At 43.0% G+C, this 17,236-nt stretch overlaps 1 protein-coding gene and 1 long non-coding RNA gene across 3 annotated transcripts in view; both read left to right on the top strand.

Annotated features, from left to right (window-relative positions):
• The first annotated feature begins 5,639 nt into the window (after positions 1 to 5,639).
• On the top strand, positions 5,640 to 7,969 carry LOC128351562 (uncharacterized). The gene is made up of 3 exons (XR_008319870.1): positions 5,640 to 5,814; positions 7,509 to 7,558; positions 7,935 to 7,969. It is a non-coding gene; the product is annotated as an uncharacterized LOC128351562 (long non-coding RNA).
• A 459-nt stretch (positions 7,970 to 8,428) lies between these two features.
• The window catches only part of SYTL3 (synaptotagmin like 3), a 46,527-nt gene continuing 37,719 nt past the window's right edge, over positions 8,429 to 17,236 (top strand). For both annotated transcript variants that reach the window (XM_053294333.1, XM_053294341.1), the window contains exons 1-3: positions 8,429 to 8,538; positions 9,717 to 9,932; positions 11,613 to 11,677. In XM_053294333.1, coding sequence (XP_053150308.1) covers positions 8,429 to 8,538; positions 9,717 to 9,932; positions 11,613 to 11,677 — 391 coding nt within the window. The remainder of the gene's footprint in view (positions 8,539 to 9,716; positions 9,933 to 11,612; positions 11,678 to 17,236) is intronic.

The raw sequence follows: 17,236 nt of genomic DNA on the forward strand, positions 1-17,236 counted from the left end.
TCTGAAATGCAGAGCTGATAGCCCTGTCGGGACCATATTTCACTACCCCAGAAATAAACACCTGTAACAGATTTCTCCCAGGAAACAGCAGTGAGTGAACCCCTTTATCTCCTTCACAGATCTCTCTCCTTTGATGCCTGGGAGGTAACAGGAAGATGCATGGAGAACAGGAAATTAAGTTCCCCAACTGACAAGGGCTGAAGTCTGCCGAATTATTCTCAGTGGATGGAGACTCCAGGATTACATCACTCAAGTTTGACTGAACTCCACTAATGACCTTTGTGTCTGTTCTAATAAATCTGAAAATAAACCAAAACATGTTACTCATCTTGTTTCTGGCTTTCTGCTGCTTCAGCCTGTCCAGCGTGGACAAAGTGCTCTTAAGGCCTCTCATAGTTCCTCTGCCTTTAAACAAAACACTTTCTCTTTTCAGGTTCAGCCTGTCTTACAAAAGCACTCTGATTTTTAAAAAGGTAGTCTAGAAACCAGGCTCTGAGACTGAAACAGAAACTGACATGGGGCAATTCTAAGACTGGCAACTGATTCCTGGAGATTTTCCAAATATTCCTCACACTGTTGAGTCATTAAAATCTTCAGGATTGTTTTAAATCACCTGGAGATGGTTGCAGTTTCCTAGACACTCCAGGCTAATCTAATCTTGGCAACCCTAGAATTCAGGTGTGAGAGGAGAGCTGGTCTTGTGGTAGCAAGCATGACTTGTCCCCATAGCTAACCAGGGTCTGCCCTTGTTGCATATGAATGGGAGACTTGATGTGTGAGCACTGCAAGATATTCCCCTCAGGGGATGGAGCCGCTCTGGGAAGAGCATCTAGGTTCCAAGTTCCCTCTCTGGCTTCTTCAAGATAGGGCTGAGAGAGATTCCTGCCTGCAACCTTGGAGAAGCTGCTGCCAGTCTGTGAAGACAATACTGAGCTAGATAGACCAATGGTCTGACTCAGTATATGGCAGTTTCCTATGTTCCTATTCTTGTGAATACAGAATGATCTGTTCCATGGGGAAAAAATTGCGGCTTAATATAGCGCTATATTAATACTATGTGGAACCTCTAATTCTGCTTCCACCAAAAGCAATAGTTCAGCAGTATTATGGGAACGCTCCTAATCTAGTTTCCTTGGGAAGAATTCTAGGGTGCAGCAGGCTTTAAGTAGTCTTTTGGAAATTGGCTAGTGATCTGTCTATATTCTGTTCTAAATCACTTGATATGGTAGCAAGCATAATGTCCCAGCTCTACTTAGTGGTGAAAGGCTCTTTAATATCATAGCAAGATCGAGATAACTTGTCCCAAGGAGGCCATTTGGGAGATATGCATCTTCTTGTTGAGCTACAAGGGGATGGTCACATAGGAAGCTTGCACCAGATTCTTAACGTATTTGGAAGAAAATGCCATGCAGTTATTCCCAAGCAAGTGCATGTCTAGGTTTACTTTAAGGTAACTGTTTTCATAGTGAAAGCCACTTTATCTGCAGCCTTATTCATAAGCAGAGGTGACCCTACTATGAGGGACGATGAGGCAATTGCCTGAGGGAAATGATTTTGGGGTTCCATTAAGGAAAGCCAGCTTGCTCTACTCTCATTCACTTCAATGGTTGTGTCACTGGAGCTTTCTGGTGGGTTGTGCATTCATATGGGCAAAAAGGAACTTTCTGGATGTTCTCCCAGGCACCAGAATTTCTGTTTAAAAACACAGGCCTATTTAGGAGATGATAGTGTCTGGATTAGAAACTTGTGCAATGGGATGCTGAATGGAAGATGCTGCCTAGCAGCTCTCTAAGATTTGCTTCAGAGGCATGTGTGCTGCTTGTGAAGTTGCCTCAGGGAAACATCTCTGCATGGTGGAGACAGAGGAGGAGGGGCGTGGGTCTGTGGGTGTTGCCAAAGAGTCCACCAGTAGGAAATGACTGTCTCAGATAAGTGCTGAAGCAGAAACATGGGCTGCACAGAATAACAGGGCTTCATATTCATAGGGCTTGCTTGCCCTATGAGCTCATCTACTTCACATCCTTAGATGCTTCAGTAGCATTGGAATGTTTGTCAGGAATCTTGGGGAAAAGAGCAGACCCTGAACCATTCTTTTACTCTGCCGCATCTATAAAGCCACTTCAAGAGCCATTTGCAGGGCCAAGGACACCCTCAACTGTTTTTTACAATTGCCTTTCCTTTAAAGAGGAGAAACCTAATTTATTTATGCCTTTATCCCTCTGGCTGTCTTCTCTCAGCCCTCTTTAGTATTCTCCCCCCTCTTTCAAACCTATAGTAGTTGGCTTGTGCATTTTGTGGGGTTAGGTGCATTTTGTGGGGCTAGTATGTGCCCCTCCTCCCTTGAATCGGAATATGGAACCATCGATTACCCGCTGTGTTGTGTTTAATGAATTCTTTGTGGGGGGAAATCTCTCGTATTCGGGCCATCTTAGATTCCGTCTCCAAAATTACTTCAGTTTCTGATGTGGAGGTGTCCAGCGACTCCTCTTATGTGGTTAGGTTGGATCAGTTCCAGTTTGTGACTCCTGAGGATGTGGACAAGCTGATTGGAATGGTGCGGCCCACCACCTGTCCTCTTGACCCTTGCCCGACATGGCTTATACTATCTGGTAGGGTGGTTGTTGTAGAAGGCCTGGTAGAGATTATAAATGCATCTCTGAGGGAAGGTAGGATGCTTCCTAATCTTAAGGAGACAATTATTAGACCACTTCTGAAGAAGCCTACCTTGGATCTCTCAGAGCTGAGTAACTACAGGCCTGTCTCCAATCTTCTGTGGCTGGGCAAGGTAATTGAGAGGGTGGTGGCCTCCCAGCTCCAGACAGTCTTGGAAGAAAATGATTATCTAGACCCATTTCAAACTGGCTTCTGGGCTGGCTATGGGGTGGATACTGCCTTGGTCAGCCTGATGGATGATCTGCAATCGGAATGGACAGAGGAAGTGTGACTCTGTTGGTCCTTTTGGACCTCTCGGCGTCTTTCGATACTATCGACCATAGTATCCTTCTGGAGCGTCTCAGGGGGTTGGGAGTGAGAGGCACTGCTCTGCAGTGGTTCCGCTCCTACCTCTCAGGCAGGTTCCAGATGGTGCCCCATGGAGACTGTTGTTCTTCAAAATCTGAACTTTTGTATGGTGTCCCTCAAGGCTCTGTATTGTCTCTGATGTTCTTTAACATCTACATGAAACTGCTGGGAGAGATCATCAGGAGATTTGGTGCAGGGTGTTATCAGTATGCTGATGACATCCAAATCTATTTCTCCATGTCAGCATCATCGGGAGAAGGCATAACCTCCCTAAATGCCCGCCTGGAGTCAGTAATGGGCTGGATGAGGGATAACCAACTGAGACTGAATCCAGATAAGACGGAGGTATTCATTGTGTGGGATCGAAACTCAGGAGACAATTTTGATCTGCCTGTTCTGGATGGGGTCACACTTCCCCAGAAGGAACAGGTACGCAGTCTGGGGGTGCTTCTGGATCCAAGTCTCTCCCTGGTGTCCCAGGTTGAGGCAGTGGCCAGAGGTGCCTTCTATCAGCTTCGGCTGATACTCCAGCTGCGTCCTTTTCTTGAGACAGATGACCTCAAAACAGTGGTACATCTGCTGGTAACCTCCAGACTGGATTACTGCAATGCGCTCTATGTAGGGCTGCCCTTGTATGTAGTCCGGAAAATATAGTTGGTCCATAATGCGGCAGCCAGGTTGGTCTCTGAGATCATCAGGAGAGGTCTGTCTGCATTTGCCACCGGCTCATCTGGTGGCTACTCAGGGACGGGCCTTTTCCGTTGCTGCCCTGAGGCTTTGGAATGCGCTCCCTAGTGAAATAAGAGCCTCCCCATCTCTGACAATTAAAAAAAAAAGGTCTTTAAAGACGCATCTGTTCACCCAGGCTTTTAACTGATACTGTTTTGATTGTTTTTAACGTTGTTTTAGAATATTGTTTTAAAAAAATTAAATTGCTTTGTTCTAAATTTCTTGTTTTTTGTTTTTAATTAATGTTTTAATGTTGTTTTTATCTTGTTATGAACCGCCCAAAGACATAAGTTTTGGGCGGTATAAAAATATGTTAAATAAATAAATAAATAAATAAATAAATAAATAAATAAATAAAAAATAGACAATACTATCAGTTAAATCCTCCATGGTTTTAACGCATGCCGAATCTGACCCCGGTCTGCTGCAACTCTACAGTGCTGTGGTGGAACAGAGTTTTGTAAAAAGCAGATTGAGAAGGAATGGGATTCACATATTGTGAATGTCACCTTTGAAGTTCCTAGTAGGAAACTGGTTTTGAGACTTCTCTCCCATGTGAAAGGCTGGGTGTGGGAAACCTGTGACCTTTTACCTTTCCCACTTTCTCATCTTTCTAGTACTATTTCTTTCATCTGTGCAGCATGATGGTTCAAACACAGAAGACACAGAGTTGCTCACTGGTATATGAAGCATTATTACGGAAAACTGGCAAATGCCTGCCATGCAGGAAGAATGTTGATAGAGCAGTAATGCTGCTTGTTGCTCACCTCTTTATGCCCACCTTAATTCTTGACCCTTTGCTTCCGGACCTGCTAAGCACAGTAACCTTGATTCTTTTCTTTGGTGTGAGGTGTGTTGGTTGCTATGCAACGAAATAGGTCTGATAGAGTAATGACCAGTAATGTCACAGAAGCACTGATGGTTTCCTAAGCAAACGAGAACCTTGATATTCTCCCAGGGGGGTCCTAGGGGAAAGGGGATTTGGTGCCTGGCTCCCTCCCTGGTCAACATGCCCCAAATGCAGCTTATTTGCCTCACCTTTCTGACTGCTACGACTTATACCAGCAAAGCAACTGAGGAGTAAAAGGTAGACCTACTCACAGTGTGTGGAACATTTTGGAAGACTAAAACAAATAAATCCACTACTCATTAAATAAAAGCTGCACTTGTCCTGGCCTAGGAATAGTCTCTAAAAAAGGGAGAACGTGTACACAGAGGAATATGGTGATTATTATTATATTTATATCCCGCTCTTCCTCCAAGGAGCCCAGAGCAGTGTACTACATACTTGAGTTTCTCTTTCATAACAACCCTGTGAACTAGGTTAGGCTGAGAGAGAAGTGACTGGCCCAGAGTCACCCAGCTAGTTTCATGGCTGAATGGGGATTTGAACTCGGGTCTCCCCGGTCCTAGTGCAGCACTCTAACCACTACACCACACTGGCTCTCTCAAGTAAGACATTACAAAGTGATGGTGGCTTTGTAATGTCTTTAATAAACTGAAATGGAACCTCCACTCCAAACTGGGTGGTGGATTTGTACCTAATCCTACATGAAAGTTTGGTGGGTGAAGCCTGCTTGTTTCTAGTATTTGAAAATTTTAAGGTGCACATTCATACCAATACCAATTATAGATATTGTATGCCTACAAGTCCTCATGAGATGTCAAGGGAAAAAAATCTGTCATTTCCAGTAAATGAGGAAACTTGCATCTTTCTCATTCTGACTCTATGCGGAAGTTGAGGTTTACAATATTGCACACATCTAACATCAGAGCGAGCAAGAGAAACCGCGTGAAAGTATTAAAGTCAACAGCTGCTACTCTTCCTGTGGGTGCCTTAGGGGTTTCAAGTGCATGTTAGTGAACTGGTCTTTGTCTTTTCTCACGGTGAAGTGCTCCCAAGCAGGCCTTCTGATTAAAATGGTGGTTGGATGATGTATGCTGAGGTACTTGACGTCACACCTGGGCCCAGCAGGAAGGAAATAGATGGGAACGCGACATTTTTGTATTGAAGAAAAAGTGAACAAGTCTATTCTGCATCTTTTTCTTCTGTGGAAGGAAAAGGTAAGTCAATCTGGGCTAACAGAGAAGGAAAGCAGAGTTGTCTCTTTCCACAGAGAATGCTACTGACTTCAAGGTAAGCAAGTGCCATGAATTCCTCTTGCTTATGATTACTTACTGCATTTTTGCCCCCAGATACTGTCCTCTTATTGAATTAGCGAACTAGCACTCTAACACCCTATATCTGAGTGTAATGTAGACATCTGAAATGTTATCTGTAATTCCTAAAACACATACAAATGTCAGTTATTTCCAACAAAGGAAATACTTCTTTTGCTATTTCACCTTCTTTTTCTATTACACTGACATTATAGTCTCCAAGGGTTCTTTATGATTGTAAGTATGACAAAAACTTTGTGTTTATTTCATTCTCCTTCCAAATGCATATATAAGGTTGCTATTGAGAGATGTAATATAAAGAGTGAGATTGCGAATTATGAACCAAGAGGTTTCCAGTTAAAATTCTTTCTTAGACATGAGTTACTAAGTGGTCCTAGTTTTAGGTCAGCTATCTCAGTCCCACATTTTGAAGATAAGAATAATACTAGTGGACAGCCTTAAAGGGTTCTTATCAGAATTACTGAAATAATGTATGAGAAGCATTTAGAACATGTATGTGCTATATACATGTCAAGTATTTTAAGATCCATTGTAATGTTGCACAGAGAATGCCTCTTTCAGAGATTTACCCCATACAAACATATTATACCAAAATTTTATTAAATGCTAATTGTTTGTCTTTATGATGAGCTATAAAGAACACACAGTTGGAGTGTCACTTACAGACTCAGAGAACATTCTTCTACAGCATTAAACTAGAGTGCTGTTAAGTTAGTTTTCTCTCCAGAGCAGTGTCCTAAACTTAATGGATATTTGAATTAGAAAATTTTCTGGTTAAAAGAAAAATATATTACCACTACAACAAATACTTATATACCACTTTTCATCAAAAGTTTTCAAAGTGGTTTACACGGAGAAATGAATATTAAATAAATAAGATGGCCCCCTGTCTCAAAAGGGTTCGCATATTCGAATCCATTCCACTATTAGTGAAGGAATTATTGTTTCTCTGTAACCAGATCTACTCAGAGATTTGGATGATGCATTTGTGAGTGTACAACTGCATATCTGACTTCAGAAAGTGGTGATATGTGTCTCTGTGGTTGCATATTGTGAAGCGATACATTAAGCAATAGCTACTCTTCCTTCCTCATTTATTTCCTCTGTACTGTACATTTTGCTCTCTAGCATGGCAGGTCTCAAACTTACTTATTGAATAATCTCGTACATACCAATATGCCTTCTCCCCAGAAAGTTATTTGCGACTCTAACCAATGGCTAGAAAGATAGGTAGTTCTTTTATGTGAAACCCAGTGAACATGCTGGGTGATCCATTAGCAGGATCGTACATGAAGATCTCCCTGTTTTCTAAATATCTGCACACAGCTAACCCTTGAGCTGGTTTCAGTACACAGTTCCTGAAATATAATGACATCCTCTGGATTTGTCTGTTGTCAGTGATAACGGTGCTATTTTGTGCAAAACCGTTTTATCTAGCCTCAACAGACACAAGCCAAACATTATTCAGATGACAGATCCATTAGCTATTAAGGCCTATAAATAATTGATTGACTTAAAAGAAAAAGATGGTGCCTTTCTTTCACCCAAGATGCGTTTTATGCATTTCACTTTGACAGGATGAGAAGAACATCCGCTTGCAAGCAGAGGGGCATGTATCCCAATCAAGGTACATTTATTTTTGCATTTGTTAAAACTAGGAGTCCAATCTCCAAATTCTGTGCCACCGTTTAGTAATATTATTATTTTGATTACTTTTTTCTATTACTTTTTTCATCAACATCCACAGGAAGGAAAACAATTGTATCCAGTACAAGCTTTTTTGTGTGCTAGAGCAAGCACAATGACGGGCAATTCTGCATATCATAATGAGATTTTGAATGAAAATGTCATATTTCATAACTAAATTGCAGCCCAATACTTTTATGTCTGCATAATACATGTTTTCTTTTTCAGAAGAATTGAGAGCTTGCAACATGGTGCTGCAGAAGAAGAAAAAGTGGCAAGGCTGAGGAAGTTAATGTTTCTTCTTTGTTTTTCTTTAGGTACTGAGAAGTGTCACCTTATTCCCCAAAGCCACTCCCTAATATGACATTTCCCAAGTGAGAAGTTAAGGTAAACGGGATTTCTCCCCCCTTTCCTGCTGCCTGGCAGTTTGAAACACACCCTTATTTTCTTGGCAGAATGACTTACCTGGGGCTAAACTTTTGTCTTCTTAGGAGCTCCTTGTGGCAGATTCGGAACCCAAAGTTCTTTGGTTTACGGAAGGCTACGGACTACTGTCGCTCAAAAAAGCAAGTGTGTTCACCACGTGCCAAGACTGTGCCAATGCTGGCTAGCTTGGAACTTTGTACCCTTTTTCAAGAGTATGGCGTAATGCAGATATATCACTACTGAAGGAAGGATACAAGCAATTAAAAGGACTCTTAGATCTTTTGATTGCCAAATTCTTTTGCTAGACATCAGCAACATCTATCATTTTGGGGATATTGTAGAGGCTCGGGATTCTCCAAATACAGTGTGAATCAGAGGAGAGAAAATGTCCCAAGAAATTAACCTCAACTTCCTTAAGGGACTGGAGCGAGGGGTAGTTCTAGATGTCCTGCATCGTGACCAGATGTTGAGAAAGGTGGACGAAGAAAGAATAAGGTATGTTACCATTTTGGAAGATGATGTGCCATTGTTTTTTCCTGGGTTTTGCTTTTTGTTTTTTTAATCTGTTATTTGCTAGAGTATTTCTCCCAGCTTCCAGACTAGACCATCTTGGTTGACGAAATTGCAGATGAAATAATTTCCAGGAAGCAACTTATTGAATGTATTTGGTCATGACTATTTTTGTGAAAAGGAATGCTCTTGCTCTTTGTACTAAGAGTGACAGTGAACTTTTAAAAATCACTTTTACAGGCTAACACATAGGGCCAGTTGGGACAACTCATTAAGCCCAGAGCCCCAGGAGCATGCATCCCTGCCTCTCCTTCACCTTAGAATAACCTTAGAATAATACTGTTTCCAGTTGTGCTTAGAAACAAGCCAGTATCAGTCATGACATCTGAACCAACTGATCCTGGTTTATTCTAATCAGAAGTCTTAAAATAAACCCTGATCAGAACCCTGATCTGAAGCTGGGTGTTTAGAGCATGATTTGTTTTAAGACCTCTGATTAGAATAAACCAGGATCATTTGGCTCAAATGCCACAACTGATCCTTGCTTGGTTCTAACCACAATCAGGAGTGGAATTCTTTTTAGGCTTGTGTATGCTCCTGAGGCTTTGAGGAGTTACATAGGAACCTGCCTTACTGAGTCAGACCATTGGTTCATCTAGCTCAGTACTGTCTACACAGACTGGCAGCAGTTTCTCCAAGGTTGCACAAAGTCCATTGGGTTCTACTTTTTAGGTTTTTCTCCAGGTTTATATTATTTCAGTTATGCTAGGGGCTCTTCAGAGATTTGGAGAGCAAATGTTTCCATATGGTAGGAAAACTCACCATTCAATTTCCCCCCCAAAAAGACTTTTTAAAAAGTTATCTATGAGAGAGCCAAGAAACAAACCCCATTCTCTCATTTCCTGAGGCCAGCCTATTGCTTTAGTGAATGTTACAACATTTGGCCATTGTGAAAAAAGAAATTATGGATCATCCTAGTCTGTACTCAACTTACTTTTCCTGTCCCAGTTAAGAGTATATTATTTGTAAAAGTGATTTCAAGCAATTACTTAGAGAGATGCTGCAGTATTAATAAATTGTCCCAGAAACATTTATTATCTTATTATAATTACACCTGATGAACATGTGTGTATATTTTTAACTTTTTATATGGCTGGGAACAGGAAACTGAAAATAGAGCTGCAGGAACTTCGGTGGAGAGGAGCAAAAAGCATAAGCCAGGACTATCAGCAGAAGTCATGTGCCCGCTGTCAGAAAGCTCTGGGAATGCTGATAAATAGAGGCGCGGTATGCAATGGGTGCAGTCATCAAGTGTGTTCTGGATGTCGCATCACTTTGAGTTCCTACCTGTGGAGATGTACTGTCTGCTATGCTCAAGAGTGAGAAATTCTTCAGAAGTTCCTCAGTTATACTTGAATTGTTGATGGTTATGCATTGTGTACTTTCTGAAGTTAATAAAGGCAGAGTCAGAACATCCATGAGACAGACAGAACATTTGTTTTGTGCAGCAGGCCTGCGGGAACTGCAGAGGGAAAAAAGGGGTGGAGGAGAGAGGCAGGCAGTATGTGTTTTTGGATGGGGATAGGTGAATATGGAAAATTAGCATGGGTACTAAGAAGAAAACAGGAAGCTAGCAGCATAGATCTCTGAGAAGCAGAGAAAAGGAGAGCAGTGCATTCTGGGATTTAGGTCCATGATGCTGCTGAAATGAAACAAAGGGAATATAGCATTTTGTTGTGGTTATGATAGGTATGAGTTGACTTTCAAAGTAAACCTCCCTGCCCTGCCCCGCACTCTCTGTATTCATTCATAAAATCTGTTGCATAAGTGGAAATGTTAGTGATAATGTGCATGGGGGTTCTTTTGGATCTGGCAGCACAACTTAAAAGAAAATGAAGGAAAGGGGAGAAATTTCAAAGACTGAAAGTGTGTAGGACGTATGGTGTTCCCGTGGCAACATGGGTGATTTTAATAGAAAGAGGAGGGAAGGAAGGGGGCACCATTTGGTGCTCTGTTTCAGGTAGCAAAATGTTTTTGGCTTGTCACTGTCTTTCACCTCAGTGGTTTCAGTTCTGTACCTATGGTTATCTGGCCCTTGTTACTGCTGTGTGGTTTCCCCAATACAAGTCTATTTTGTAAACCATATTACTTCATTTGGAAAGAACTAAATTTCTAAACCAAAGAACTAAATTTAAACATAGGTGAATAATACACAAAAATAACATTTCAGATCAAAGAGATCCAATGGCCCAGTACAGATGTAGTGTTTCCCAACATCACTATCCCCTTGCAGGTTTATGTGCAATATTCTTTCCTGCCTCCTATATGAAGTCCCCTCTTCCTTCTCTTTTGAACTTTAATCATAGTGTTATATCATGTCCACACAGAGTTTAATACAGATCAAGGTGTACAAACCAGCTTTAAAACGTCAATTCACACTCTGCGTTAAAATGAATTATAGTGTATGGCTGACATCCTGACGATTGAGTGGCTTCAGATGTTGCACGGAACTTCAGCTGAAGCTTTGTAAGAAGGGTTAAAGTGAGTTGTGGGGGCTCAGGTTTTCTGAAGCAAGTAGGTTAGAATAAGCCGAGATTGGTGGGTTTGGATGCCATGACCAATCTTGGCATATCCAAACATATGCCTAAAGGAAGGCATTTGTGTGATGATGGGAGAAGAGGAAGCTTGCTCAGAGCTTGCCCTCAACCAAGGTTTGGCATGACAACTGGAGCTTATTTAAGAAGGTCCCACTGAAAATTTTAATTTCAATAGGACTTCCTTGAGCAAATTTAGTTGGGATGTCAGCCTATCAGCCTAAGGCTAGAAAGCTGAATTGTGAAGTGGGTGCGGAATACTGCACCCTGTGAGTATTTTGCCCTTGATTTGCAGAATACACATAGCTCTGGTTATGTTCTAGCTGGGGTTTTGGGGTGGGTTTTTTTTGCTGCTTATATCCAAGATGGATTTTTTTTCCTGGTGGCGGACATGATTGTGAAAATCAGAAGTTATGGCTGTGAAATATATATTGAAAACTCAGATGTTTGTTGCTGGTTTTGCAGGGATTTTAAAGTGAAAGCCGGCGAGTGGTTCTTTGAGGAGCGAGCAAAGAAATTTCCAGCTGAAGGTAGTTATTAAAAATAATAAACTGCTGTACAGTATTAAATTGAATGCATAAGTTATATCCTATTGTTTCTGCTTCATATTTTGCCCACTTAGCAATAAATAATGTTGAACATATAAGAGTGTAAAATGTTGAGGTCATTCAGACAATCAAAAACTGTGTTCTTCTACCCAGGTTTGGGAGCTGTGTGTGCTCTCAATTTTTGGTTGTGTGAAAGCAAGGTAGGAGGAAATCCTGAGTAGTTTGTCCTCCTACCTTGCTTCCACACAATCACTTCTACCCAGGTTTTCCTCTTACTTTGTTTCCACAGAACCAAAAATTGAGAGTACTGGGCAAAGTCATTTTGCATAGATTACACTTCTAGGAAAGTTCAAGAAATTAAATATATGTGATAGAATTTTTAATTAATGTGCTTGCAAAAGGGAAGTAAAAGAACAACTTGAAATTTGTAGGATTTCAACTTCCAACATTATTCATTTTATTGTGTAATAACCATATATGGCAAATTTGAATCACAGTACATTTGATTCTCAGAAAGATCTGCTTTTCTTGGGCATTATGTTGCTTTGGAATTATTGATCTGATTAGCAAGTGTTAAAGATCTGTTGAGAACAATAACAAAATATGATGATTAATTCAGAATTTTGCTAAAAAAATAAAAAAATTAAATATGTCCCTAAGTATATTCTGATGTAAAATGCAGTGCATTCAGCTAATTTCAGTGGCACGATTATGTAGGCAAAATTTGGTATCTGTAGGTCATTGAGAAGTATGACTTTGTTTCACACAAGCAAACTCTTCAAAATATATAATAGATAAACTATGTTTGGTGTATCTGACACAGCTAATATGAAAATGAGAAACGTGGACACCCATTTAATGAAGATACTTTATTTCTGAAATATGGTGAACTTTGTTTTTCAGCACCACCACTCCCTCGGCAGATGGGTGGCAAGATTAATTTTATTAGAAGTGAGAATTCTAAAGCATTGCTCTTAGCACCACGGTAACCGCTTCTGGACACTAGAGACATGATGAGATGTTAATAGGTCTGTCTTGCTCAGTTATTAGGGATGTGAAAAATGTTTTGATGTTGAAACATTTGACTTGAAACAGGCCATTTTGAGTGCTTTGAGCTCAAAACAAAATGCCATTAAAATAACAAAGAATTCTTGCCTTGTGATCCCCTTGCTTCTTGGCTGGCTTGATAACATACAGATCAAATGTTGTCATGGGCCCCTATTGGCTGGCAGGAGGGAGGGGTTGCCTAAATGAGGACATTTCAAAATATATTTAAAGGGACTGGGAGGCAGTAAAGTAAAGTTGTGCCGTTGAGTGAGTGTCGACTCCTGGCACCCACAGAGCCTTGTGGTTTTCTTTGGTAGAATACAGGAGGGGTTTACCATTGCCTCCTCCTGTGCAGAATGAGATGATGCCTTTCAGCAGCTTCCTATATTGCTGCTGGCTGATATAGGGGTTTCCCATAGTCTGGGAAACATACCAGCGGGGATGCCCTGGTGATTCAACCCATGATGTCTGCACCTACTGCAGGGCACAGGTGAGCAGGGGGAAGGACCCTAAGCATCTTGGGACATTGGGAATGCTGAAGCACCTGCAACCGTGTCATCTGGGAGTCCCTGCTCCTGCTGGCAGCAATAGGCCTGGTGTGCTCTCTACTAGTGGCAAGTCTCCTGCTTCCAAGCAGGGGAAGTTGTCTGCATGGTGGATGCAGTCAGTGGGCAATTTCCCCAAGGCTCATCATACCACCCGGGCCATTGCCGTGATGATTGCTTTGGATGACCAGCCATTCCAAGTGGTGGAGAATGCTGGCTTCTGCCAGCTGCTCCTACAGCTTCCCCCGACTATAAGATCTCCTCACGTACCGCCTTAGCAAGTGGGTTGTGCCCTCCCTGTACCAAGCGTGTAGGGAGGCCATATTGGGGCTGCTGCATGCAGCAGTGCCTGACACAAGTGTGCACTTCATTGCTGATCTGTGGACCAGCGGCAGTGGGTTTCATGCTGCTTTCTTGTTGCACATGGCACACTGGTGGGGGCAGGAGAGTGAGGGGGCATCTTCTGGTGGTGGCGTGGCCAGCCCCTCCCATTCATCAAAGCACAAGTGGGCTCTGCTACATGTGGAGGTGCTGGACACTAATCACACAGCAGATGAGCTGTCAGTTGGCATGGATCGCCAGGTGGAGGGATGGCTGTCTGGGCAACCAAACCTTCGCCAAGGGTTTATGGTGACCGACAATGGATGGAACATAGTGAGGGCAGCTGAGCAGCTTCAGTTTGTATCGATCTGTTGTGTGGTGCACGCTCTGAACCTGATTGCGTCGGTTGTGCTTTGGACGTGGGCCTTTCTTGGGTTGTGGCAAGGTGAGGCATCCTCAATGAAGGCGCTGGATGCCAATCTGTCAGGACACTCTTGTGGATAGGTGCCTCAGGATCGCAGCTTACTTCTACCAGAGCGATAAGGGTAGGTGGATACTCAAGAAGAGGCAGCTTGTGCTCAGCCTACCCAAACAGCTGATCCCTCAGGATGTCCCGACCTGGTGGAATTCTCTCTTGTTCCAGGGTCTGCAGGAGCAAAAGCCATCCATCCATGGCCTGGCAAGGAGGTGTGGCTTGGAAGTGTGCAACCTATTTAGCCAGAACTGGGCACTCATTTCTGAGGTTGTCTTGACACTTGAAACCATTCTTTGTTGCCACAAACAGCTTGTTTGCCAAGACAACAATGTTGAGTCAGACTATTCATGCCACTCTTCTCCTCGAGAAGGCGGTGGGTGAGCTCCAGTCCATGCTGAACACTGAGGAAGTAATCAACTTGGCAGGCTGGCTGAGGACGGGAGTGGTGTATTGGCTCAGGACACCCTTGGTTAAATTGGCAGAGCATGTTTTGTCCTGACTATGTGATTCAAGGATAAAGGAAAAAGCTGACCTGCTGGAGGGCCCTTCTGGCTGAAGAGGTTAGCCCAGGAGAGGAGGCTGGGGCACAATTAGGAGGAGGGTCCTGAAGTGTCTGCTGCTAGTACACAGTCCACCCCTAGCAGCAGCATCACCCCCGCTTCCCAGTCCAGCAGCATGGTGTCCCTGGCAGGGCCAAGTAAGTCTATAATTCTGCCTCAGTGTTCCACCCAGTTCACAGACTAACAGACTAACAGTCAAGAAATCAACCATCAGCAGCTACTAACTTCCCCCGCTGACTGAGCAAAGAGGCACCTTTTAAAAGTGGTGATTCTCTCTTTATTTAGTAGGTGGAGAGCAACTGGCCCTATCCATCCCCAGCACAGCACCCCTTCAGTGGCTGTTGCTGCTGTCTATCTTGTGCTTCTTTTTTAGATTGTGAGCAGAGAGCCATTTTATTTATATATTCCTGCTAACTGCTTTGGGGACTTCTGTTGAAAAGTGGTATATAAATATTTGTCATATTCATATTCATATAGTGCACAGTCCACCCCAGCAGCAGTATCACCACCACTTCCCGGTCTAGCAGCATGGTGTTCCTGGCAGGGCCATGGGAGCCAGTAGTTCTGCCTCAGTGTCCCACCTGGTGGTTCACAGAGAGCTTCTGTTATGGTCCAGGCCTGATTTATATACTAAATATGCTCATTAGCTAGCATACAAAATTAGGCCTGGCTCATAGTGTCACCAAGTGACTAAGTTCTTTTATATGGTGACCATGTAGGATTTGGGCGCAAGGAAGAAAGGAGATCAAACCAATCCTCAAAGATTTAATGGGCTTTATTGAGTATAAAAGAATAGCAACATCAATTCTAGTTGAACAGAAAGCAGGACATTCTATCAATATTACCAACAGTATTTAAACAGAACATCCTAGCCAGTACCAATATTCAGCCAGTGTTCCTAACTACCATATGTGTGTGTGTTAAATCTTCCTAGAGCCTAATACAATTCAGATACAGACGGAAAAAGAGGGGGGGGGGTAAGGAAGGCTGAGGGCTGGCATGGTTCAGGAATTAGTAGAGGAAAAGGGGGGGGGGAGGAGAAGGAGGGGAAAAGATGGAGGGATCCAATTCTTGTAGGAGCAGCATATTACCAGGATCAGAGAGACTTGAGAGCGGTGGATCTCTTCAGCTGAAGGAGCGAGGCTCTTGGCTGAGACCGGAGTTTTAGCAGTTGCTCAGATCACGGCTGAGAGTCAGAGCACCATGGCTGGGGAAGTCTTGACTTCTCACTGTGCAGTAGAAGTCACAGACAGCTCCTGTCCATGGACAGAGTTCCTGCTTGTTGCCCCGTGGCTTAGCAGCAAACTCTGGCATTGCTTGTGAGCAGATCTTGCTGTAGGCACAAGATGTTAGTCTGCCATGTCCAGAGACTCCTTCTTATAGTGGTTCCATCCTTTGATGTTCATTTGAGTCTTCTGGATCACAAAAGGCATCTATTCCTGCTATCCTCTGAATATTGTCTTTTAATTACCAAAATTAGCTCAGGATATTTGGTCAGTTCAGAGAGATCTCAATCTCATCTTCTGTTAGCTGCTATCTTGAGGAGGGGACATTGCCCAAAGGAAATCTGCATCTCTTGAGTTGCAAATGGGCCCCTTCCCAAAAGGTGTTAAAAGTCAGGAGTTAGTGAGAGAATTAGTTCTATTTGTGTGAGACAGCAATCACACTATTTCTTGTGTACCTCTATCTAGTGTGTAATTACAAGAAGAGAATATTTAAAGTAACATCAAGGGGTACATGTGTGAGGCAAGTTAATCAACACATTTGACTAAGGCAGAAGCATCCTGTCAGTGAGGTAAGGGGATTACTGGACAGCAAGTTAATTTCAGCGTGTGAGACTGGTAATTAAGCTTGACCCATTGTGTCTCTTGTGAGTTCCACAAACACTGATAAACAATGCTAGATTACCCCTGCCTCTACAAATCATTTACCAGGCAGTCATGAGATCTGGGCATCATGTTCACCTCAAGTTCAGGCATTAATTCATTTCTTAATATAAAATGAAATCAGACACAGGCCTACATCCCACATACTTCTGGGTTGGTACCTCTGAGTCTAAGGTTGGGGTACATACATGTGCCCATAACACTTCCTTGGTGCCTTGTCAGGTATATGGGAGGAGCCTACAGAGCCCTGCAACAGTACTGAGCCGTGTGTTCTGGAATACCTGCAGAAGCTGGTGGCAGGCCGGGAGATGAAGCAGATCCAGTTTTGGACCACCAAGTCTGGCTGGACTTGGCAATGATTGCTGGATAGTTCCTTTCATGCATGCCGAGCAGCATCCATAGCGAGAGGGTGTTCTCCATGGCTGGGGATGTAGTGACACCCCATCACACTCACTTGGAAGCTGACTTGCTGGAGCAGCTGGTCTTCCTGAAGGCCAACTACCCCCTACTGGGCTATCCAGAGCTGGCCATGGAGGGTGAGTGTCTCATGGTCACCCCCACCCACTGCCACTGGCAGCTCACCCCCCCTCCCATTTTTTCACCAAAGGTTTACAGTCTTGTGACATTACCAGATCCTGCCTCAGAAATCTCAGATTTTTGGTTGCATCCAAAAATGCAGCCTGGCAATCCTGATATAACTTATGGTA

Source organism: Hemicordylus capensis, chromosome 1 (assembly GCF_027244095.1).
Source record: "Hemicordylus capensis ecotype Gifberg chromosome 1, rHemCap1.1.pri, whole genome shotgun sequence".
Classification (NCBI taxonomy): domain Eukaryota; kingdom Metazoa; phylum Chordata; class Lepidosauria; order Squamata; family Cordylidae; genus Hemicordylus; species Hemicordylus capensis.